General features: G+C 54.6%; 6 protein-coding genes across 6 annotated transcripts; 2 read left to right on the top strand and 4 right to left on the bottom strand.

Moving 5' to 3' along the window:
- Positions 1-65: 65 nt before the first annotated feature.
- On the bottom strand, positions 66-683 carry JN550_000317 (uncharacterized protein; the record flags this gene model as incomplete). Its single annotated transcript, XM_049314573.1, has 2 exons — positions 66-211; positions 272-683. 2 exons carry the CDS (start codon positions 681-683, stop codon positions 66-68), a joined length of 558 nt encoding a protein of 185 aa, XP_049177606.1.
- Positions 684-4,029: 3,346 nt separating this feature from the next.
- JN550_000316 (uncharacterized protein) lies at positions 4,030-4,792 on the top strand (the record flags this gene model as incomplete). Its single annotated transcript, XM_049314562.1, has 2 exons — positions 4,030-4,080; positions 4,229-4,792. The coding sequence occupies 2 exons, from the start codon at positions 4,030-4,032 to the stop codon at positions 4,790-4,792; spliced, it is 615 nt and encodes a 204-aa protein (XP_049177605.1).
- Positions 4,793-5,337: 545 nt separating this feature from the next.
- Positions 5,338-7,974, bottom strand: JN550_000315 (uncharacterized protein; the record flags this gene model as incomplete). The annotated part of the gene is made up of 3 exons (XM_049314550.1): positions 5,338-5,457; positions 5,590-7,894; positions 7,952-7,974. The coding sequence occupies 3 exons, from the start codon at positions 7,972-7,974 to the stop codon at positions 5,338-5,340; spliced, it is 2,448 nt and encodes an 815-aa protein (XP_049177604.1).
- Positions 7,975-8,771: 797 nt separating this feature from the next.
- Positions 8,772-9,950, top strand: JN550_000314 (uncharacterized protein; the record flags this gene model as incomplete). The annotated part of the gene is made up of 1 exon (XM_049314539.1): positions 8,772-9,950. One exon carries the CDS (start codon positions 8,772-8,774, stop codon positions 9,948-9,950), a length of 1,179 nt encoding a protein of 392 aa, XP_049177603.1.
- Positions 9,951-10,225: 275 nt separating this feature from the next.
- On the bottom strand, positions 10,226-11,866 carry JN550_000313 (uncharacterized protein; the record flags this gene model as incomplete). The annotated part of the gene is made up of 1 exon (XM_049314528.1): positions 10,226-11,866. One exon carries the CDS (start codon positions 11,864-11,866, stop codon positions 10,226-10,228), a length of 1,641 nt encoding a protein of 546 aa, XP_049177602.1.
- A 2,724-nt stretch (positions 11,867-14,590) lies between these two features.
- On the bottom strand, positions 14,591-22,607 carry JN550_000312 (uncharacterized protein; the record flags this gene model as incomplete). Its single annotated transcript, XM_049314517.1, has 6 exons — positions 14,591-14,679; positions 14,747-14,800; positions 14,857-18,871; positions 18,924-21,648; positions 21,701-21,869; positions 21,920-22,607. The coding sequence occupies 6 exons, from the start codon at positions 22,605-22,607 to the stop codon at positions 14,591-14,593; spliced, it is 7,740 nt and encodes a 2,579-aa protein (XP_049177601.1).
- Positions 22,608-23,610: the final 1,003 nt, after the last annotated feature.

The raw sequence follows: 23,610 nt of genomic DNA, 5'->3' as shown, positions 1-23,610 counted from the left end.
ACCAAGCTTCGCCTCAAAGCTCCCTTCGAGCACCGGGAAAAGCTCTCTGATAGCCCAGTCTCGGCTTAGAACCCAGCAAGAGGGTCAGGGACAGGAATGACCTTGCCGCCTTGCTCAACACTTGGAACAACGCTGTGGCCAGATTCGGCTGCCTTTGCCCTGTACTTGGCCAGAGTTGCGTCGTTGGAGTTGAAGTTCTGGTTGATGACGCCTAGCGAGGAGGGTCAAGTTAGTGGATGGAAACGAAGATTGCGGTCATAGCTTGACTTACCAACCATGCCCTTCTGGCAATGATCACCTTCCGTCTGGGGGCAGTAATACCAGATTGGCTTGGTGGGATCTTCGATGACGAGCTGAAAGACGTTGTCGGCCTGGACGTTGTCGGTGCGGAAGTTGAAGCCCGCGAAGAAACCAGTACCGTCCTCGAGGGGGTTGCAGGGGTTGCCGAAGGAGGACTGGGCCACGGAGTGGTTCTTAGGAGCGAAATGCCACTCGATCACCTCTCCTTTTTGCGCAACGACATTTGCAGGCTCGAACGAGAGAGCTCCTCTCCCCGCGGCGATGGTGTGAGTGACACCGGTTCGTGGAAGTGTGCGTGCTGGGATATTGGAGCCGGTAGTGGCAGTAGGAGCAGCGGTGATGCTGACAGCGAGGAGAAGAGCGGCTGCTACGGTGGTGAACATTTTTAACTCGAGTGCTTGGAAAGGAGGTCTAAGTGGATTTTAAGAGATAGTGAAAGCAGAAAACCAGAGAGTCTATTGATCTGGGCTGTTATTGTGATGATGAGGTTGATGATAATTGCTCGATATTGAAAGACTCCCTTTGAAACGAAGACATCGCAGGCTTATATACATATCCCGCTCCATGGCCAGTGACAGGCCTCACGATGTTGGCGTCAGCTTCATTTTTGTGATGTTTCTCGACTTTGTTTGTTCCGCGTCTCGAAATAGATGCCAATCCTGCTGCGCCAAAGTGCCGGTCGACTAACACCCGGGCCGAGAATTGAGACCCATTTTGGGAAAGCGAAATAGTGCGAGCCTAACTGCGCCTCTCGCCCGGCGCCCTCACCATCCGGCCGTTGACCCAGCCGACCGGTAGACTACCGAGAGTGATCCTCGCGCTAATGTGAGCTTCTCTGTAAAAACAAGCGCTGGGATTGGTTGGCCCTACTTCCTTCCTGCTTATGGTTGGTAGGGCTGTGCGGCCAGCCGGCCGGGTGAGTTTGTTTCCAGCACAGCCCTACAATCCAGCTACCCAGTTGTTGGCCGAGTTGCTTGATGCATCAGCGACTCGAGGCGTCAGCAAAATAAGATGCACCTCTAGCCTTGCTCGAAAATTCTCCGAACTGGCAAAGCCTCTTGACCTCCACCTTTATGGGTTGGTGCAACGTTTACAATCATGCGACCGTGCCTTCGTGAAAGGCGCCAGTATCATAGCGAAGCCCGGTAACCCTTGGGCACAACTACGACGCCAACGGCGCATGCGATATACGGTATAGCATCTCATGAGTACAAGTGCGGTCGGGACTATCCTGCCCTTGTAATTCACTGATTTGAGGGAAACACCTTGTCTAAGCTGATTTTGCACCCTCTTCACCTTCACAGGAATCAGTATTAGGTGCATATTCTAAGATGCCTCTTCGATAGTCTTCATTATCAGCTTTTGTAAGGACTTCAGGATTCTCCGGCAGTCATATTACATTTGTGTTATAGCACGCCTTTCTTAGCAGCATGCTCACCCCCCTGAAAGCACGATTTGTCCAATGATATGATCAAACAACTCATGACAGCCAAATGAGCTGGCGCCAACGCATAAGTCATCTTTTAGATTGAGAAGCCAACCCGACGTCGGCCTAATGCCGACAGTGTTCTAGTACTCCTTCGGGCTGAATGTTCACCCTAGAAGCTTACCGTGCTCACATCATGAGAACTGAGAAGCCTCGAGGCGGCTGAAGGCCGTGTACAATTTGGCCTCTGGCGTGCGTCCAAGCAGGCGGACGCCTAAATATAGGCTGACCTTCTGCCTCGAATGTCACCAAGCAAATCAGATCAAGCAGGCATTGTATGACCCTGTTGGTGGTAGGCTGGCCGTTTAGCAGTCATTTCATGCAGGCGAACGCGCGTCCCGTCGTCACCTAGGAGGCTCAGCCTTGTTGAATCTTCAAGGGTAAGAAACAGTAGTACACATTCACGTGAGGTCTGATATTGTACGTGAAGTTTTGGGCAAAAGGCAACAATGTCCATGATAGAGCTCAATATTAAAAGCCCCTGGCCGGTGAGAATGAGGTTGGACTGATTTTCCCCTCAGAATCATGAAGCTGGGTCGTGTAAGTACGAGTTGATCAAAACAGTGCCATGAGCGAACCAGTGTCATGGTAAGCTCCCAACACATGAAAAAAGAAGAATTGCACAAAAATGTTCGAGAATTATAGACGATTCGAGAAAACAGTGACTGAAAGATGATTGTTTGAATGTCTAATCCAATCGACCACACGCCAGGTCCGAGATGACTTCTGCACCCTATTTTAAACATAAGCTCATAGTTACTCTCGCGTCCGTATCGCCTCTTGGCGTCGTGACTCAAGGCATCATGCTATTGTCATAGCTTGGCAAATTCAGTGAGTATCGGTATGAGCCAGGAAAGAGAGCACAGTTTCTTTAACAGCGACGGAAATATGATAGTTATCGTGTTCAACTTTTCTTATTTAGAGCACGCCAGTCAGGCCTGATGCTGGGTAGGGGTAAGTTGCACACATGAGAAGTCATCATTGGACTTGACGAGGCCTCGAGTTTATGGGCTCGTGTCGACACTGCTTCTTCAGGTGCTTGAATTGACAAGCTGGCAGGCTAAAGATCTGAAGCACAGAATTTGGCTTGCCGTCGCACCAGGAGACGATGCATCGGCCCGTCTGGTATGCCATCGGTTTGCACACCAGTCTGCTTCCGGAGGCGTAACGGAGCGATTCAGAAACCTGCCCTATCAACGGAGGATACCCTGATTTCATTGCTGTCATCAAAGCCTACGATATCGATCCATTATCATGGTGCTGCCAGCCCGTCGATGTTGAAACGCACCAAGCCCGGTAGTGGCAGAGCATTTCATCGCATTGTTACCTTGCTGGATGTTCTGGTATTTATGCCCTGCTGACACTCAACGATAATACACAGGACTGTAGATGGGTAGAGATGAGAACACCACGGGTAATTGTTTAGATTGCCAGGCGGGGAAAATCATGAGAACCGCTCGACAGCCGGTGGTGTTGTCAGATAATTCGCGACTACATATCACTGCTACTCTCCCATCACCATCATGGAGCGAGATCTAAGAGACGAGGTGGCACCCGTTGGACGAGGTGTAGTAACGACATCGAGCTCCGTACAACCGGACGTTCTCCATACGAAACGGCGCATTCGCCGAGCGAGGGGCAAACAGGTCCTCAACGGATAGCTACGTACAAGCGAGAGCGATGGCGGACCACAACCGGCCGTGGAGGCTCGTTGCCTTGGGGGGGAAAGTGAATGTATGCAAGTCTCCTCAGTGACGGGGCGGGACAAGCAGTGAAGTGAACCTGGATGACCTCCAGCTCAGGTACATAGGTACTCTAGTACTCTATCAGGGTTGGATAAGCAAACGGGAAACTGCCATCATTTCGATTGTGTATTCCATTTTTGACCCAGATCAGTCCGGCCCCGTTGCCTGGTTGCTGCTGATCCCGATTGTCCCCATTGCTCAAAATCACCCCAACCGCGTCCCCGGATTTTTTTTATTTTTTTATTTTTTATTTCACTCCTCGACGCCAACCTGCAAACACCCATCCACCGTTTCCCCTCCCCAACACCAAGCTCAAGACCGCTGGACCAAAACCTCTCCATCGTCGTCCTTGCCTCATTCCTACCGTCGGCATCCTTGAATCCCCTGTATTCTTCGTGCAGACTGAACGAACATCCCCATCGAGAACCTCTCAACCTCCCTTCTTCTCTTTGTCGATACCCCACGCGCGCAACATCCACTACGCAAACAGTCGTCACGATGCAGTTCATCAAGACCCTCCTCGTCCTCGCCACCGCGACCGTTGGCATGGTAAGTGTTTTTCCTGCTTCCTCCTCGTCGAACCTTCGGACTCGTTCAAGCAAGCATCCGTCTCGCCGTCGGTCATATGTGACAGACTGCCCTCCCTCCTTCTCCGTTTGCTGTTCGCGAGCTGACATTTCCCCTCCTCTTCCCATAGACCGCCGTCGCCGCGCCCAAGGCCGACAACGACGTCGTCGTCAAGGCAGTCTTCGACCAGAGTTGCAGCTGCACCCAGACCGTCACTGTTGTCTCGGGCACCACCACTCTGACCTCGCCCACCGCCGCCGGCGTACCCCCGGCTGCGACCACCTCGTCCTCCTGCACCGACACCAGCACCGGCACCGGCACTATCCCCGCTGGCGTCCCTCCCGTCACCACTCAGACTAGCATCGCCACACCTCCTGGCGCTCCCACTCCCAGCGGTGGCGGCAACGGTGGTTCGGGCTCAGGCACCCCGCCTGCCGTCTCTACTACCACCACCACGACCCCTGGCGCCCACCCTTCTGGCACGACTGGCACGGGCACGGGTACCACTGTCAGCCACTCGGGCTCGACCACCACCGTCAGCGGCACGTCCAGCGGACCTTCCAGCACTGACACCGAGTCGCAGCCCCCGGCATCCTCGACCGAGGCCCCTCCCAGCCCCACCGCCGGTGCTGCCCACGCAACAGGTGCCGTCGGCCTCGCCCTTCTTGGTGGCGCCCTCGCCTTGATCATCTAAGCGGATAGTTGCGAAGGGAAGCAGAAACGGGGAAGGCGGGGTTTTGATATGGTTTTGGCAGGTGAAGGAACACTGTACTTCTACCTCTTTTTCATGGATTAGTCGAGGATGACACGGCGACCCAAAGGTCAGGAACTCTTCCCCCGGTAATGGATTGCATACTAGGATGGTATCGTCAGTCATAAGGAAGTAATGAACAGCCTTGACCACTCTGATAATTCCACGTCTTCGAGTTTGAAAATATTGTTTCGCTTTGTTGTCATTTCCCGTCTTCTGTACGTCCTATCGGCTGGATACTTGATACCTGCAGCTTGGCAGGCCATGCCATGACCATCATGGAGCCAAAATTTAAACTATCCAAAATGACGGTCAAGTACGTCCTCCATTTCCCATCCTGGGTACCGAGGCCTTGACGCCAGGTGAGTGAGGTAAACAACATACCGTGGCTGGGCATGAGTGCGCCTGCCCATATTATACACAGCCTATCATTCCAGCCCCCAGTCGTCTGCGAGCAAGCGTTGTCGCAACCGATCTGCTTCAGTCTCCTAACTTGTAGCGTACGGCGCAACCCCCTTCTTGATCTCCTGCACGATCTCGGCCGCCTCCTGAGGGGTCTTCGTCTCATAATCGGTCCTCTTGGTGGCGTTGTCCTTGAAGATATAGAACTACGAGCGGGGCAACGTTAGCATTTGGATTTTGTTTTCACACCTTGCGCATAGATTTCCACCGATCATCCGTTGCAATACGGTGGCCAAGGTTCACGACGCGAGCAAGGAGAGGAGCAGCAGTAAACTTACCTTGAAAGTGCCCGGGTGCTTCCTGGACAGGCTCGCACCCAGGATGTTGCTGAAGTGCACGCTCGAGGTCTTGCCGCTCTCGCGCGTCGGCTTGCCGCCCGACGACGGCTGGATGTAGACGTACTCGCCGTCGATGGTCAGCAGGCGCTCGTTGCCGACGAAGCGCATGGTCTGCTTCTTCCAGACCACGTAGCGCTTGAGGCTGACGTCGCTGCTGCCGGCCTCGTCGAGCTTGACGGCCTCCTGGGCCAGCGGGTGGGGCGCCGCGCCCTTGTCCTTCTTCTTCTTGGCCGGCGCCGGGTTGCTGTCCCACACGTGTGCCTTGGGGGAGGACCCGATGGGCGAGCCGGTGATGGTCAGGGGGCCGTCGGTGGCGAAGCGCCGGCGGTGCAGCTCCAGGTCGGTCATGTTGCCGATGGAAGAGACGGCACGGTCCACGAAGACGACGGACCCAGACCCCGGAAGCTTGAGGACGTGCGTATTTTTGTCGATTTGCCGCTTCTTGCAGACCATGTCGAGCACCTCGGCAAGGTACATATCTGTAGTGACGTCCACAGTGACCATCTGTCCGGGGGCCACATCCGCTGACATGATATGGACCCGCAAGAGCTTCCGTTGTCCGCGACTGACAGACTGGGGAGCAGGAGCAGGAGCAGCTGGTTTATCTGCGGGCGCATCTGAGCGGAATGTGGTGTTCGTGATAGGGTTTCCTCGTGGCCTCGCTGGCGGGGTTGGAAGAGGCAGTTGTGGTTGAGGCGTGTCAGTGGGTGTGACCTCTGCTGTTGTCTCTTCGGCGACCTCCTGCTGGTCGAACTGTGGCGTGAGCTTTTGGTTCTCTTCAAACCCGCTAGCAGATGCTTGAACTAAGCCAAAGTCATCATATGTCTTGGAAGCTGAGCGCGATCTTGCAGCCCTGTTGTTGGCTGTGGTGAAGGAGTTGACCGGCTTCTTCCGTTCCAAGGGCGGAAAGTCATCGTCAACCTCATCGCCATCGACCATCCTCAAGGTCCACCAATTGACGTTGAGCTTGTCGTTCGGAATAGGGGGCTCCAGCTTTTCTTCATGATATCGCCAAAGACTCAGACCGATCAGCTCGGCTACAGTGACGGGTCTAAGAGTGCTACTGCCATCTTTCTCTTGGATGTTTTTTCGTATCAAAACTTCGAAGGGTTTAGATGACGTCTTGGAAAAGGGGGCATAGATCCGTATCGACAGCGGGTCAGGGTCGCCCTGGCCAGAAAGAGAAGCAAACTTCTCAAAGGGCATAGCGGGCTTAGTCTGCTTGGCCTTGAATGCGTCCGACAACAGACTTCTAGGTTGTATCATGCTCAATGGCCGGATAGTACTCATGGGTCTGGGTGGAGGCAGCGCCTGAAGGAGTGATGACTGGGGTGCTGTCGGGGGTCTGCGTATAGTGGACTGTCGTAGGAGCTGTTTCGGTGGTGTACCGACCACCTGCTGGCCAGGGGAGGCAGGTACAGCTGGATTCTCTACATCGGCAAGGATGGAAGCCGAATCTACGCTCTCCACGAAGGACGAAGCGTCAGAGAGATCCGAGTCGTCTTCCTCCTCCTCAGCAAGGAGATCGCTCTGCACCCTGTTGACACCTTGAGTTGGCTCCTCGGCAATTCTGGCGTGTAGTTTGGCTGTCTTTGCCGCAGCTCTCGCAGCCTCTCTGTGCCGGCGAATACCGGACCCCTCCACCTCATTGTCTGAGGATACTTCGCTGCTTGTGACGGTGTCCCTTCTGGCTCTCTCCTTGACCGTTTCCAACGCAGATTGCGAGCCTCTCCTGGCACCGGGGGCAGCCCTGGGGGAGGACGTGGTGGGAGTCTGGCGTAGTGTGGAGTTCTGGATGGGCGAGGAGCCAGATCGGTTCCTGACGGGCATCTTGGCGAATCTTATCTGCTGGGCAGCCCTCTGATCGGCATCCTCGTCGCTTTCATCGCTGAGATCGCTGCTGTCGTCTTCCTCTAATTGCTCACGCCGCCTCTCCCGCCGCCGCCTCGTTGCAATGCCGGGCCCTGGGGTCTCCCCTCCAGCGCCGGTCAGCATGCCGCCTTCCTCCACATCATCCTCGAGCGTTAGGCCGACGGACCGAGGTGCAGCCTGGAAGTATTCGGAGGCTATGGCGGTCGGTATGGGAGGCGAATGGGTGCGTTTGATAATGGCAGGATTTGGGCGCCAGCCAGCGGCCTTGAAGGGGGCAGTGTTGAGGAAGCTGTCGTTCAAGGTGATCAAGCGCTCTCCAACGCCATCAGCGACCTCGCTGAGGTAGCTGGTGCGCAATTGGTACGAGACAAGACTGGAAGGAGGTTCTGATCAGCATAACGAAGTTGCTTGGCCATGTCGGGAGACATACTCTTCCACCTGAATGAGTGACATGTTGGGTTACAGCGAGAGCATTGACTCGGACCAGCGGAGGGGATGCCCAAAGGGATTGGGACACGTCGATGCCCGCCGAGGACACGATGAACGGCTCGGTCCAGCCTTGGAAGCCGTCCAACCCCGGAAGCAGCCTTGCCGCAATGTAGCGATGGCACCGGGAAGGAGGGAGGCTATCGCGCTGCGGCGCACTGCTCAGCGAAGAGTAATCCAGGACGCTACGGGACGCCAGGGACACATGCCCATGACCTGCGTCAATCGCCGGTGCCGGGTAATAGACACTGGGAGGCCTGGTCCCTTTGTTGCGCGGAACACAGGCGAATGAGTGACTCTCAATAAATGCTGATGTACAGTACAGCGATCGGCCAACAAGCAGCTCGGTATAGTTCGTAGGTATCTTATCGTGAAACAGGCGCCGCGACTTCAGACCAACTGGCGTTCAGTACGGCAACTCCTTTATCGTTATCAGTGGGCTCTGGCTGAGGGGTTAGGGGGGACCCTGTGGGGGAGAACCCCAGCAGCCCAGCCTGCCTAGGCGCTCATACAGCGGAACCGCGTCGCGACTTATGGCGCCTAGACCAGCCAAAGTTTCTACCTAACTGACGTCGGGTGCTGTCCATAGAGGAGCTCCAACAAATCTGCTGGACAGACAAGCAACCACTACGTAATACCCTGTCTGCTTCCTTCACCTCAACGCTTGACATTGCCTGATCTCGACGAGCTATTCACGACCGCAAAGCGAAGATTCCCGGCTACTAAGGTCCACGGTAACAACAACGGCAGCTGAAGCAACCAAGATGGCCTTGGTAGACTACTCCGACTCGGAATCCGATTCAGAGGCCGTCGTCCAACCTCCCCCGAAGCCAGCGCCAGCGCCGGCGTCTGCGACAGCGAAGAAACCCATCCAGAGAGTAGTCGACCGCTCCAACCCGCGCAGGATCGTCGTGAGCCTGTCGGGCGCTGGTGGACATGATGATCAGAAGCCTCGAGAGAAGGGCGACGAGCCGCCTGCGAAGCGCGCCAGGACCGGCGGCGGCGCATTCGGTGGATTTGCCTCCCTGCTCCCGCCACCCAAAAACCCGAGCAAGCCCGCAGCGGCCAGCAGCGCAGGCGGAGCCAGTGCAAGCGTCGGAAAGAGCGCGCCGCCTCGTGTGGGCGTGAATCTTAAGACCGGCGCGGCTCCTGGTTTCAGCAGGAGCAATGGGGACGACGGTTATACAGAAGACGGGGAGTCTGCATCCAAGCAGCCCTCCATACCCGAGGGACAGAAGCCGGCCGAGGAAGTCAAGCTTGTTGGGAAGCCGTTGATGTTCAGGCCGCTATCCGTATCAAGAAAGCCCAAGAAGGCCGCAAACACAGCAGGGAAAGCAACCAAGAATGTGGCAACAACACCAAGCGCATTTCCAACCGCGTCTACAATACCCGAACAGCAACTTAAGAATGAACCGCCGCCAGCCAAGAAGAAGAAGGTCTCTCTCTTCTCCATATCCGCTGAGACTGATGCCGACGCCGCGTCGGACACTACGCCGAACTCGGGTGCCTATGAGCCCATGTTTATGGAGGATGCGCCAGGCGTCCCTGAGGATTTCTCCGCATACGACGCGCAGAACTCCAGTGCATACAGTCAGCCCGCCGCCGGCGCCTCCAAGGCCGAGTCGCTAGACACGATAGCATCAGACATGAACCTGTCCGCTGCGGCGCGGCGAGAGTTGTTCGGCCGTCGTGGTGCTCCCGCGCCCTCGCAGTCTGCCACCAAGGTCATCAACTTCAACACGGACCAGGAATACGCCCACAACGAGGAGCTCCGCGCCTCGGGCGAGCAGCAGATCTACAACCCTGTGCGGGCCATTGCGCCGGGTAAGCACAGTCTGCGGCAGCTGGTCACCCAAGTCCACAACCAGAAGGATGCCCTCGAGGAGAGCTTCGCCAAGGGCAAGAGCAACCAGAACGCAGCTAGGTCAAGGTATGGCTGGTGATCAAGTGTCACTGCTGTTGGCCATGAAATGCCTACCTACATGCTGCGTCTCACGAGCATAGCAGAGTACCTAGCGCTGGCACGGATTTGGGAGGGATCACTGACGCAATGGATTATGAGCGACTTGGAAAGAATATCGGATATCCTGAATTCAACACCACGCTAAATGACAAAACACCGAGTAAATGCTACGCTAATAATAACAAGATCGCTCTTGTGGCACCCCATCGATCTATATAACTGTGTGGAGCTATCCGCCTCTCAAGAATTTCCGCATCAGCATGTCTCCACCGCGGCTGTCTTGCCCCTTTTCCATCCGTCACCCGAGAACAGAAAGCCCCATTCACCTCTCGTGACAGGTGAAATGTCATCATAGCCGTTAGGGGTGACCGGCCCCATCCGGCTGGTCCGCGAGATCCTTTCGATCACGGGCGAGATGACTTCTTGCTGGTGGTCGTGGCCGTTCAGCATCATCCCATCGATGGATGCGCCAAGTCCGTTCCAGAACGACATGCCCGGAAGTGCAGGTTTGGCTGTCAGGTCGTCGTCTTCTTCGTTGGCCTCGAGCTCCTCGATCTTGATCTCGAGCTCCATGACTTCGCCTAGCGGTTTCTGCACAGGCTCTTTGATTACGGGCCTCTGAGCCACCGGCTTCGCAAACGTGGTTTGCAGCTTCAGCGCTGGACCCTTGGATCCTGGTGGTGTGCCGATCTTGATAATCCCTGCTGAAATGCTCCTCGGGGCCTCCACGGTAGTTTCTTTCAGCGGCCAGTCGTCCTGTTTCTTGTCTGATTTCTCGCTCGCCTTCGTCTCATTACTCGAAGCGGCAGGCACGGGACTCGCGACAGGTGTGTAATCCTCGAACGCCCCAATACGGTCTACGCCCCCGTATGCTCTTCGATACATCTTCTCGACGTCGCCTAGAGCACCGGCACTGACACCGATCCAGCCATACCAGCGGTACAGCTCTCGCCTCTCCAGGAGTTTCCCGCCCCTTGACAAGACCAGCCGCCGGAGCTCATCGACCGCATCCTCGATCCTGGCGGCTCGCTCCCCCTCACCCACAGGAGAGTTTAGGCTTCCCGGGGGTAGTGTGGTGCGGGCATACGCTGCCAGTGCCGACTTGAATGTGTAGAGCCGGTCGAGGCCTAGCAGGGTCAGGCCCTCACCACTGAAGAGCACTTCGTTTTGCTGGAGTGAGCGCCTGACCAAGTCTCCGCTAAGCCCGGCAGCCGAGGCTGTCGACGCGGCTGCAGGCAGGAACCCTGTCCCCGTCTGGAACTTGCGTTCGGCCTTGGCGATAGTGTGGCGCAGAGTCTTCTCAGCTCGGGCGTCCAGAGCGTGTGTGTAAAGGAGGTGGATCCCGAAGGGGTTGGGTCCGAGGGCTGAGGAAGCACTGGACGAGGTCGATGTGCTGGTCGTGGTCGAAGAAGGTGTGTGCGGCGTCATCGGCGTGCAGGGTGTCATGGGCCAGCGCCGGGGGCTGCTGAACCCTTCCGAAGGTGGAGGTGAGAAGGTGGGCGAGGCTCCAGCGCTGCGGATGGAAGATGCCTCAGAGACGCTGGAGGATGTGGAGGCGATGGAACTGCCGGTGCCCCGGCGGACGAGTTGCCTGAGCCCAGCTACAGGCGATGTGAAGCGCGAAGGCGACAGAGGGCCCGAGGACGCCACCCCGAAGCCAGGGGATGCTGGCGAAGAGGAGACGGCCGATGTTGGGGTTGCACTAGGCACTGTGGAGGACGGAATCTGGTATTCTTTGCGGATCACCACGAGGGTGATGTGCAGTGCCTTCCGAGACAGCCTCTTGGAGGCGTACTCGAGGGCCTGCGTGAGATGTGGTGGCAGGTTCTGCGAGTCCAGGATGGATGTCCCAGCCTCCAGAGGCGAGGATATCCGTTGCTTCAGCAGCGACGACATGGTTCGTGTAGGATATTGGAATAGAATATGCACGCTTGTGGGTATCAGACGCAAACAGTAAAACAGAAGACACGACTGTCGAAGCCGAGTGGATGCAAATGCAAGATGCCGAAAGAGACGAAACTCTGAATGGCAGTAAGAATAGGAACCAAGACAAAGACGATACCGGATGTCCAGTCTTCCGCAGGGCAAAGTTCGACGATCTAGTCTATTATGGTGTATGTTGACTGAGCCTCCCCAGGAGCCAGAAGAAACGGGGACCGGCAACGAGTGTAAATATATCGAAGCCGGCCGCGGCCACATCCCATGCTGCGGGCGACCGTTGCAGAGAGCAGGGGTGTCAGGGATGGGGGGAAGGCAAGGGATAGGGATAGGGCCCAGAAAAGAAAACCCGCGTTACCCAAAATGGATTGTTTCAGAAGCCCGCGCTGCAGGTTCCTGAAACTTGAAACAACGACGCGCTGATCTGGGCAATATACATCAGATGCATCGGAAACGGCGCACGCGTGGGCTGCCCTCGGCGGCGGCCTTGCGTCCAGCAGTACCACGCCAGCACGCCCAGGCGTAGACCCTTGCACTTGCTTGCCCACGCCGACGGACAAGGGGGGGGTCTTCTCTGTGCGTGTACCGGTAATGGAATGGGGTGTCGTTGCGACGCACGCAACCACGCACACACGATCACAAAAAATAGCCTTTCCTGGGCGGCTACGACCGCTTACCTAGCTCTTCTCCCTGTATAGAAGCCAAGCCATCACATACACACGCACACACACACACAACTCTATTTCCCCCGGTCCTCATTTCCCGCAGCTGGCGACTCTGAAACCTCCCAGCGTCCGTGGGGTTGACGAACGCCAGCACCACCTCGTACGAACCTAACGTGTCGCCGTCTACCTGCTACGTGTCTATGTGCTCAGAAACCGTAGAGGGCTGGGCGCGGTTCCAATTGCCCCAATGGCCCCGTTTCAAGATTCCTTGAGCGATGGGCCTATGATGTATGCTTTGTTATCCCTCGGGAATGAGATGCATGTGGTAGATGAGGTAAGTGTGATGTGCTCCAGGGTCGTGGCCGTAATTGGTAATTGGCAGGGTTCTGCTCGATGGGGGAAATAGGGGAGCGACAGGAATTGGCCCGTTTGCGGATCGCCCCAAGTATAGCAGCAGCAATAGCAGGGGAGGCTACTACTCACTAGATCTTCCAATCTCGGGCGAAACCCAGATGACCATTCTCACATCCTCACATTCTCCCGTTCTCTAAGAAGCTCCCCTGGCTGGTTCCGGCGACCAGAAGGGAGACCAGCTGAGGGGCAAAATGAAGGGCAGACGTGTGCCCATCTCCACCAAGCACGCTGTTGGATCAGCTGGGGCTGGGCGGTTAGAGGCCAAAAATAGCTGCCGGATGGGACTCCATCGACCAGGGAATGCCCTCCCCGCGGCACATCATCACATCTTGGTAGCTGGGACCGGGGTCATGTTGGGACGATCAGGGCTCAAAAGAGGCCTAGCGCTCTCGCTTATGTGCGCCTAGCCCGGCATGCAGGCAATAAATAGAAGCATCACCAGATCCAGATCTGCCATCTCGACAGCACGTCCAAACCCCACGGACGCACGCACGCGACTGGCCGGCTGGGCCCTTCGTGACCGCTCGTTGCTTGCTCACAGTAGGTGATGGTGGGACCTTGGTCCAGTTGCGACCATGTATATACAGGCTATAGACCCGCTTCCCCGGCCGGGCACGGGATGGTAGGTTGTGTGATGAGTTCAACCAGAGTTGCATACACCGCTGGCAGACCCAAAATAGAGTTCTCCATCCATCATATTCTGTCGACCTTCTCGGCTCGGTCTTGATCCGCTGAACCCAGGGCTAAGAAGAACAGGTAAACAGGGGGATGCTCAAGGCTCTTTCGGGTCCGACCTTAAACATACATCATCAGCTTGCCAATCAGCGCCTCTCCTCGTCGTGTCTTGTCCAGCATCCATGAACTCCATGTGTATTCTTTTAATATCGTAGCCAATCACGACTGGATGGTGTACATGCCTCTTCCGTCACCGTGTGATTACCTCAGCTGTTGGGATCTACGCTCGGGACTTGATATCCAGGCAAGGCCACCCACCGACCAAGTCAACCAAGGGGGACTTCGCAACACATTATTTTTAGCAAGAACGGTATCGTGCCTCTGTGATGGCCTCATTTTCAGATGCACTACCCCTTTCCAATCACATATAGCCGCCGAGCTCTAAGAATATCAATCTTCTTTCACATCATGGCGGGAGGCGAGCGTCTGGGGTTCGTCAAGTCTAATTAAAGACTACAATCTATGCTATCGAGAATAGACTGGACTGCGTATCGGACAGTCCTGTAGTTTGTTCCCCTTCTCATGATGCAGTCATACCTCTGGTTCATACGAGGCGGCTTCGTTTCCTTATGCATTGACGTATCTCATACAACTCACGACCCGTTCCGCAAAGCATCGGAGCGGCTCGCCAAAAGAAAAGGAAATGAATAAAGATGAAACAAGTCTGGTTGCAATGGATGATTCTTGCCCTCCAAAGACGCCACGCTTACGCCACACGCCGGTGCTATGCCTTGATCCTGCAGTATGAAATGATCGTGCTCGCTTCGCCGTCGAAATGCTTTATTCGTTGATGAGATGAACAGAGTCAGAAGCGGTTCATCGTCGCCCGTTGGTTGGTTGGCGTCGAGTCATGATGACCTTCAGTACATCACTGAACATCCACGTCGTTCAGATCCCCGGTGGGTTGTAAGTCTGCCATATCCATTGGCTCTGAGGACCCAATCGAGTTGTCCCAATCTTTAAAACATCAGTTCAGAATCATCTGCGTCCATAGTAGCAGACGTGGAATAGTCGCTCCACGTACCAGAAACATCTTCCTCAATCTCGTCTACAACCAGTCGTCTGGTTTGGTCAATGACTACAACCGCCAAGTTAGTTGGTATTCACTATGTTCTGGTCAGCCATAATGCTCACCTGGAAGGAGGTCCTGAAACTGGCGGTCCATGTCCGCAGCAATGGCGACATTCTCGGGACTAAAGAATGTGTTGCAACGTTTCACAGTCTTCTCCAGTGGCTGGAAGCTATCCCTCGGGGCCTGCGCGGTACGGGCAACATACGTATCGCGTAGATACAAAAGACAAGCGACACCGAGTCTCTTTGCTGTGGCGATCATCTCATGAGCTCTCTCCATGCCAGCCATATCTTCCAGCAGTTCTGGGCCGGTGACCCATCGCCAAAGAGTCTCCTCCAGGAACAGCTCCACCTGGTAGCTCACGTTGCGATCCATGTAACCAAGCAGGCCTGGGACCCATCTCGGCACTTCTTGATAACCCTTGACCAGGACTGTGTTGATATCCTCTTCAGTCTTTCTCGGCATTTCAAAAATCTTCTTGAAGAAGTAGAAGTAAGCCAGTCCTTCCATTCCTACCAGCAACTTGCACTGGAGGCCAGCGTGCACGATTAATTGCTGCACAAGGGTCGAGTCCGCACTGTGCTGGACGTACCAAGCAGCTGCCCGCAAATACGAGCTGACAGGAGTCTGCTGCTGCTGAGAGTGAGAATCAGTGATACCAAGTTGGACAACGCCAAAAATCTTCCGGTCCACCTGAGGACCCAGAGTCAGAAGATGCTCAATAATTCTCTCTGTCACCGGGGGATTCTGGTTGATCTGTATCAACTTATCGACGAATATGCTCGTGCTCCTAGCCCAGCCTTTGTGAATCTCGTTGACCTCTTCTGTGGTCCATGGAACACACTCATCATCCAGAGCAAGCTGCAATCGACCGTACGAATTCTCGAGGAATTGTTGAGTCTCCATTTCGGTGTCCAACAGCTTCATCAGAATTTCGATCAAAGCCAGGATATTATCGTAGCTTGGTGCTCGCTGCCGCCTCGAGAGTGTTGTAGCGAGCCGAGCGTACTGTGGACCGAGCTCACGATCACTAGACTCTGCAGTAATAATTGTGAGAAGTTTGATGAGGAAGTCTTCTTCCAGTAGTGCAGCGCCCTCGATTTTGCCCATTGAAGCAAAATCAACCATGGTGCCAAAGAGCTCGGGCCAAGCTCGTAGGCTGATGTGAAATGATTCCCAGAGATTGCTGAAAATCTGCACCGCTGAAGTCAAGGCGCAAGGGCGGGCAACCGACAGATCATAAAGAAGTATGTCTTTCTCCTCGCTTGGAACTTCGTATTCTTCCGGCAGGCTCTCTTTGATGTGCTTCAGCGCATGTATGAGAAGCCTCCCGGTTTGTTGCCGTGCAGTACCGTCCACGTTTCTCAACAGAAGCATGCGCATTGCCTCGGGCCGGTCTTTCAGGTAATTGAGGTAGCACAGACAACACAGTGGACATCGCTGGCACACTTGCAGAATTGTCTCGTGAAGCTGCTGAAAGTCCGGCTGGTCTTTGGTGCGTGAGGCGATTTGATCAAGATGGCCAATGGCAACGAACATAGCCAAGTTCTCAACCTTGTGGTCTTCCGAGCATTCTGAATCCCATTTGTGAGAGAGAACTTGCTTCACAAACGGGATATGTGAGGCATCGTTGGTGCAGTATCGGTGGACGATACCCCAGTTCCCCTCTTTGATAGCGAACTCAATATCAGGCTTGAGGTCGAATCTGATGGGACAGGGTTGGCCCGACAGACTGAGTACCTCTTGATCTCTCTTGAGAGATGATGACCTCTGGTAGAAGAGCATATAGGCGCTATAAACCTTCTCGAAACCGAGTGTGCCGTCGAACCGTTGTGTCATGTCCTTCCCACCAAAACAAGAACCTTCGAGGTGCGTTGGATCCCATGGTGTGACCGAGTCATCGTTGAACTCAACCCAGGGGTCCTGGCCGGTGGCACTCGGATGTTGACGGATGTATGAGTAGTAGTGACCCGACTCTGCGGTTCCAGAGTGAACCAATACGCCCACAAGCTCGAATTCATCAGGCTCAGCTTCGCCTGAAGGGTCGCTGAGGTGCCCAACCGTGTAGGGCTGCATGTTGATTTTTGTCGGGAATGCAAAGTGGTCATTGATCTTGCTGCGCTGAAGTGTCCTCAGATTGAATTCGAATCTCTTCAAGTGAAAGATCACACTGTCGGGTATGTCCTTAAGGCACGCTCTTTTGACTGCGTCTACATGACGGTCGCAAGTCTCGCACTTGTACTTGTTGTCTCCCTCCATAATTTCACCGTCAACATAGGCCTGGAGACTCTCCTCCAAGTTTGCGATGCCTTTGATGTCACACTGGATGGCCGAGAACGGTTCAATGCGCTCAGAAATGTGTTCACACTCTTTTGACTTGATCTGTTGGACCAGTTGTCCGCCGTAGATAGATTTGAAGGTCTTCTTAGCACGTGTACTTGGCATTTGGAATTCCCAGCGGTCGAACAAGAGATTATAGAACTCATCCACGTCCATCTGAGTGTGAATATCGATAAGCGACTCATCATAGGTCATGATCTGCCCAACAAGTGATTGAGGGTCAACGAACCTGCGGATACTATCCTGTAGCTCTGAAAATAGGATCTGGGTTTCGTGTAGAAGCTGGTGTGTATCGGGGTCCAGAATCGGGACTTCCATCATGAACTTTCGGAAATGAGGGTTCATAAATAGCTGAGTGAATAAAGAATTCAGATAGCAGGTGTTGGAGAGGTTTCGAAGACCAGGGTAGCCACATGGAGACCGGACAGCCCTCAACCTCTCATATTGCGGAGAGAGCTCATATCTGTACGGACTAAGAGTCGACTCGTCGGTTTTCGTATAGGTCGTCAAGCCATCAAGAGCCTGAAGCAAAGCCAAATACTGATCTGGGGCCCTCTTGGACAGAATGAGGATGATGTCATTTAGCATGGTGCGGGTCTGCGGGTTCAGAATCACGCGTGGTACCAAAGGACCGTTGACATCCGGACGCGGAAAGAGGTGCCTGTGGAATAGTTTCCTCGCAAAATTTGCAGGAAAGCGAACCTGCTGTTCGCCGGCATAGAACTTGATTCCACAATGCAAGATGGACACCAATCCGTGTGACACGAAGTCCACTCGGTCAGCATGCGATATGTCCTCAGTGCTTGTGTGAGACAGAAGAAGTTCGCCGCAGCGTATCAAACAGGCCTGCAGGTTTAATGCGGGAGAGTCGGCGTCTGACAATCGTCTCATAAGCATGATTATCAGGTTGAACACCTCTTCGCACTTGGTGGGCTGGGCTGTAGCTTCGGGCAGAAGCTCGAACACGACTGGCCAAAACATTTCCGCGAAGCGCAGGGAAGTCGCGCCGGCATCACCAGCGCTGAACAAGCACCTGTCTTTGATGATCTTCGCGACACTTTTTCTCACAAAGAGGCGATCATCCGTGAAAAGAAGGCCTTGCAGTACGTTGGCGGCGGCCGGTTGTTGCTCAAAAGAAGTCCAAAAATCGTTGCTCCTAGCACAGCACTCCAGTAATGCTTCTAGAGACCGACCGATCAGGTCGATGCTGTACTGGTGCGGAGGTGATGCCGCTGCCGAAGCCAGCAGAGTCAATAGACGTTCTTGGAGTTTGGGGTTGAGGAACTGGATGATGTTCTGTCCATTGCAAGATTCTTGCGTTTCACCAGAACTGGTGGCGTCGGGCATGCTGCGACACACCGGTAAGATCTCACTGATCAGCAGCTGAAGCAGGTTGTCCACGAGGTGAAAGCTGAGTGTCACCTGGAGAGAGGCGCTGGTACAGTGATCAACGACATTCGGATCGCAAATGGCTGCGACAAGGAGCGACATCGCCTTCAAGAGGACGGCTTCCTGGTCTGATACTGTCTTTTGTCGGGTTTCGGCACTCTGCAAGTTTGTTTGCATAACCTGGGATTTCAGGCGCCGAGTACTCAAATATTCACGGAGAGCATGCACCGTATACAAACACTTGAAGGGCTCCCCCAGAGGGAACACCTTGAGGTACGATGTGTCTGCATTTTCGAAAGCTTCCATGATAGACTCGTCCGCCGGAAGTTTGACGAGGAAGTTGTATATCTAGAGTAGCCGAGTTAGCCTTCTTCAGTCACGTAAGATACTGTTATCTTACCTCTCTCGCAAGCTTCTCGTCCATACTAAGGTATTCCCACAGCTCCTTGAAGTGGCTCAGGATCTCAATATCCAATGGCGATGCACCAGGTTTCACCTTGACAGGTGAAGACACCACATCTGACTCTCTTTTCACCAAGAGAAGGCCGTTCTGTATGTTAAGGTCCTCCAAAGATTTGCAGATCTGGTCTTCCGTGGGTGTGAGTGGTGCTCCACGATAGAATATCCGGTAGTTATCAAATCCAGTTGCCTCTCTTATGCTGGCTAACAACGATGCGGCTGTGTTCTGTCGACCAATAGCGAGGGGTTTAACATCTGTCTGTTGGTTGCCATCAAACGACTGGAATTTGAGCTCTGCCGATTCTCCTTCTATAATGCTGGCAGACTGGAGCATCAATGACCTCATATCTGGAGCTGCGAAGGCGTGGGCTTTGCCTTGCAGAGTCCTAAAGAAGGACTGAAGCACAGCCAGTGATCGAATGAACTTGAGCTCCTGCTCGTTGAGATCTCCCGTAGTAGCAGCAGATTCTGATTCACCACTGCTCTGCATAACCTCATCACCATCGGCGGATTGTAACTCTCTAGCAGCGTCCGCCATTTGCCGAAGGCATCGATTCACCAGCGCGAAGTGCACCTTCCGAGCTCGGTGCAGAGGGAAGGAATTTATCGAATTTCCGTTCACGTAGATGTCATTGACTAATAGTTGGATCGCTTGTTCCTCAATGGACTGAGGGGGGGCCGTCAAGATGATACGCCAGAGTAGTTCCAAGGGGCCGCCGGGCTGAGTTGCGTTCTGCTCATCCAATGCTGTACCACTTGTGTCATTTGTGAATGGTCCTAGGGCTTCACGGACAAACCGCAATGCACCAATGCAATAGAGATTCGGTGCTAGGTGGGGAAGATGTTCCTGCAAGCACGACTCCAGAAACCTGTTTGCTAGTCGTGTCTTACTGACCGCGTAGTTCAATGAAGCCCAGCCGGCCGCTCTGTCCTCCTGACAAGCCGCGCCATCGCCGACTAGGAGGTGCCACAGAAGCTGGATGTGCTGGGACTCGATCGAATTTCCGTGTTCTGCTATGATGTTTTCAATGAACTCCCGACGGGCGGTGCCTAGAGCAGACGCATAGACCGGAGTGAAGCCTACTTTTTGAGCTATCGAGATTGTAGACTCTAGTTCTTCAACAAGGAGACTGGCAAACTTCCTTTCAGTGACTAGCGAAGTGAGATCCCGGCCCATCGTCGAGCGCATGAGTACATGCAGGGCATTCAGACTGCCGGTGGTCGTTGCCGTCTTTTCACGTATATCTTGCAGGCAACTTTCAAGGAGATCTTGGCGACTTTGAAAGTTGATGCTGTATTGCACAATGTCTCTGAGCCGTGCCGTAGCGAAGGAGTAGATATCCGCATGCTCGATAGTGCCTTGAGCACCAAATACTGAAGCCTGTTGAACCAGTCGCAAATAAAGCATATGTGTGGGTGCACCTTGAATGTACCCGTATCGTACAGACAATGCTTTCGTGACTGACTCACAAAGATCTCTTACATGGAGCGTGAAAGCTTCAACGGGTAGACTCTCAAGCTTCTCGACTAGATAAACCAGTGGCTCCTGGTGCATGTTGGGAGCCGTCTTTGCCATCATCCGAGCGAGGGCTTCGGCTATTCTTGGATCCTGAGTTGATGTCAACGTTTGCCAGAACAGATCGGTCTGCGCTGGGCCAAATGTTTGGGTGACGGCTAAGAAGCCAAGTATGTTGTAGCTCTCCATGGTAATCTCTGGGTGGCAAGTAGGCCCCAACAGGTAGTCGACGAGACCCGTTCCCGTCAAGAACTTCGATATGTGCTGCAGGTACTCGTTGCCCTCCTCTTGAGCTTCTGAGCCTTTCTTCCATTCGGCTACGAGGTCACCGCACAACAAGGTGACAGCGCTCACGCGCAGTTGCATCTGACGCGACATGATGAGTTTACTTAGCAAGCCGAATCGCCATTCGTTGGCGATAGCATCTACCGTGCATGCTTCTGGCAGCGAGGGGTTCTGCTTGCGGTGGGCGTTGATCATCTCTACAGCGTCCTTGGCTGATCCTCTCAAGCCGCGAGCGAGAATTAGAGTCAGGGATACTATGAGTTGAGAAGCGACGTCAGCCGCCAGATTGTTGATAGACTTGTCAACAACCCAGTCCAAGGCAGGCGATACACCGTTGAAGAGTCGAACGGCAGCAGCCAGGTTTCGTTCGGACCGTGAAACGCGCGCGTTCGAGGGCCCGTACGAGTGAGCAACTTGTTGGTAACTGTCGTACACGATGCTGTCTACCAAGCTGCAACATTTAGCCATGTAGTCCAGGGCTTTCCTTGGAATTCGAGGGACCATGCTCGCTAATGATTCAACAAAGCGAACAAGCTTCATCATGGACCCGCTAAGCGTCGAAGCAGTCTTCTGGCCAGGCTCCCGGCAAGATTCCCACTGGAAGATGGAAAGCAGCTCAGAATTATCCAGAAATGGATCCATGACATAGCTATTGTGTGACTGCGGTTCATCCTGGCGGGCGATGTTCCCCAAACATTGTAGCATGCCAGGAGACAAAAAGTCTACATTCTCGACATCGTCGGGATTCGGCAAGTTATGAATAAGCCGAATATCCAGTTTCAACAAGTGAGCCGCCAGTCTTGGAAGCTGGAGGAACAACTCGGTTGTGAGCTTTCGAGTATCATCACTCTTGGTAAGTATTACCCTGGCGCAGTGTCAGTGGGTTCAGTAAGGAGTCGTGGCCACGGCGCACGTACCTTCGCGAAAATATGGTCCAGAACAATTCTGGTAGCGTATGCCAGAGGAATCGGGCTTCGAAGGACGGCCTTATCGCCGCTTCGATAGCATAGGCATCTACGTACGCCTGCTTTAGATATTCTTTACACCAACTGCCCAGTAGGAAGAGGACTTCGTCAAACTGGGATGCTGCGATAAATTGTCAGTGGGCATCAGCGACCTGGCCATCATTGACTTACGCGTCATAAAGAATCCAACCAGACGCTGAATTGTCTCGAAATAAGGCTGCTCGACAGAGTGGTATGGGAAATTGACCAGCAAGGCCGCGAAGTCATGAGAGGTCGGAGCTTGTCTCGGAGCGACACGCTCAAGCTCATCCTCGTCGTCATCCTCGTCAAGGGCCGCGCTGGGATAGTCGGAGCCGGTCGCCACTGACGTCGAAGACGAAGTGTCGTCTGCTATAGGCGGCAGCTGTGCTGAATCTGTCTCGGACTCCTCTACACTGATCTTGATATCTTCGCTGGACGGTGGCAGCTTGGTCGGAGAAGGGGGAGAAGCAGGAGCTGCGTCGAGGCCCATAGCATTACGGAGGTTGATGGTCACCTTACTAGAATGAGGCTCCGTACTAGGCGGTTCGGAAGAAGGGTCTGAGTGCGGCGGAGTGCTCGGGACCGGAGGCTCTGGGCTGTCGACCTTCATGGTGGACTCGTTCTCAACTGCGGCCGCAGCCCCAGCTTCGTCTTCGAGCTCGGTCTCCGGTTGGGGCGGCAGAGTCTCGACAGATCGGCTGCGGGAGCCGGCCAGCGACGTTCTCCGGCGCTTCCTGGCCGAGGGGTCGGCGTCAACGAAGGGGTTCGGACGCGTCGAGCTGGGCTCAGAAGAGACGGCACGTTCTCGCGACTCGTCGGATCTCGAATCTTGTTCCATCTGGCTGGTGGAGATGTGACAGCCCCAGACAAGTTCGAAGCTTGAGTCGTTCGCGCGAGAAGGCTCGGCGGCTGGCGGGCGTCAGAATTAGCATGTGGGTTGACTGGAATGTGCGGGGCCAGATGGGAGGAGCGCGAGAGAGTGTGAGGTCGGGGAGAGGAGGGAGAGGCAGAGAAGAGATGCCGATCGAGGAGGAGCACGGCAGACGCAGACGTGTGCCTCGACGCACGCGTCCAGGATAACTTGTGCTAGTGAGGTGGACTAGGCTGAAGCTGAAGCTGTCTCGGTGATCGTGGGAAGCTCTGCAGCTACTTTTTTGGTGGTGATAGGCAGGCAGTGACGAAGTTGGGGGCCGCTAGAAGTGGGGTGAGGGGCGTGTCTAGAAGGCCAGTGGAGATGTGCCGCGGGGAGGGATGCAAGGAGCTCAGCTACCCCCCTACCCTGGAAACGGCAACTTAGCCGCCCAAGGTTTACCACTGCTAAGGCGCGACTAGGTGGTAACGCTAGAGCGCTAAGGCTGAGTTGGCAGTCCCCTGCCAGGGCTGAGTCCACTGTAATCGTCCGATCCGAGGCCTGCGGTGGCTTGAGTAGAAAGAGACCGGATAGAATTTACCTTTTAAGCCGACGAGTGAATCTGAGCACTTGCACCGCGTTGGCTTGGGATCAAGTGTGTGCCGAACCTCCGGGACGGTTGATCGCTATCTGGCCTCTCCAGATTTAGCGCCCGAGAGACTGCTTATCCGCTGGACAAGAAGACGACTGCAGACGGAAAAGTGAGTAAGGCAGGTTCGGTGGTTCTTGGCGGGCGAGTGTGAGAAAGATGAGACCAGGCGCAGAAAGAGCGTTCCGGCTGCCCAAGACGCTCCGTCGCGAAGACTATGCGATCCCACGGTCCGACCAAAATACTTGGACAGGCGAGACCCTTGACTTTTCCGCGTAGGGCATAGAACCATCAGCGACGGGCATGGAGGAAACAATTGCACCATATGGTCTAATACATGCA

This window comes from Neoarthrinium moseri (assembly GCF_022829205.1).
Source record: "Neoarthrinium moseri strain CBS 164.80 chromosome Unknown scaffold1_Wmoseri_CBS_16480, whole genome shotgun sequence".
Taxonomy (NCBI): Eukaryota; Fungi; Ascomycota; class Sordariomycetes; order Amphisphaeriales; family Apiosporaceae; genus Neoarthrinium; species Neoarthrinium moseri.
The sequence above is the reverse complement of the archived record's forward strand: the minus strand, read 5'-3'. Positions and strand labels throughout refer to the sequence as shown.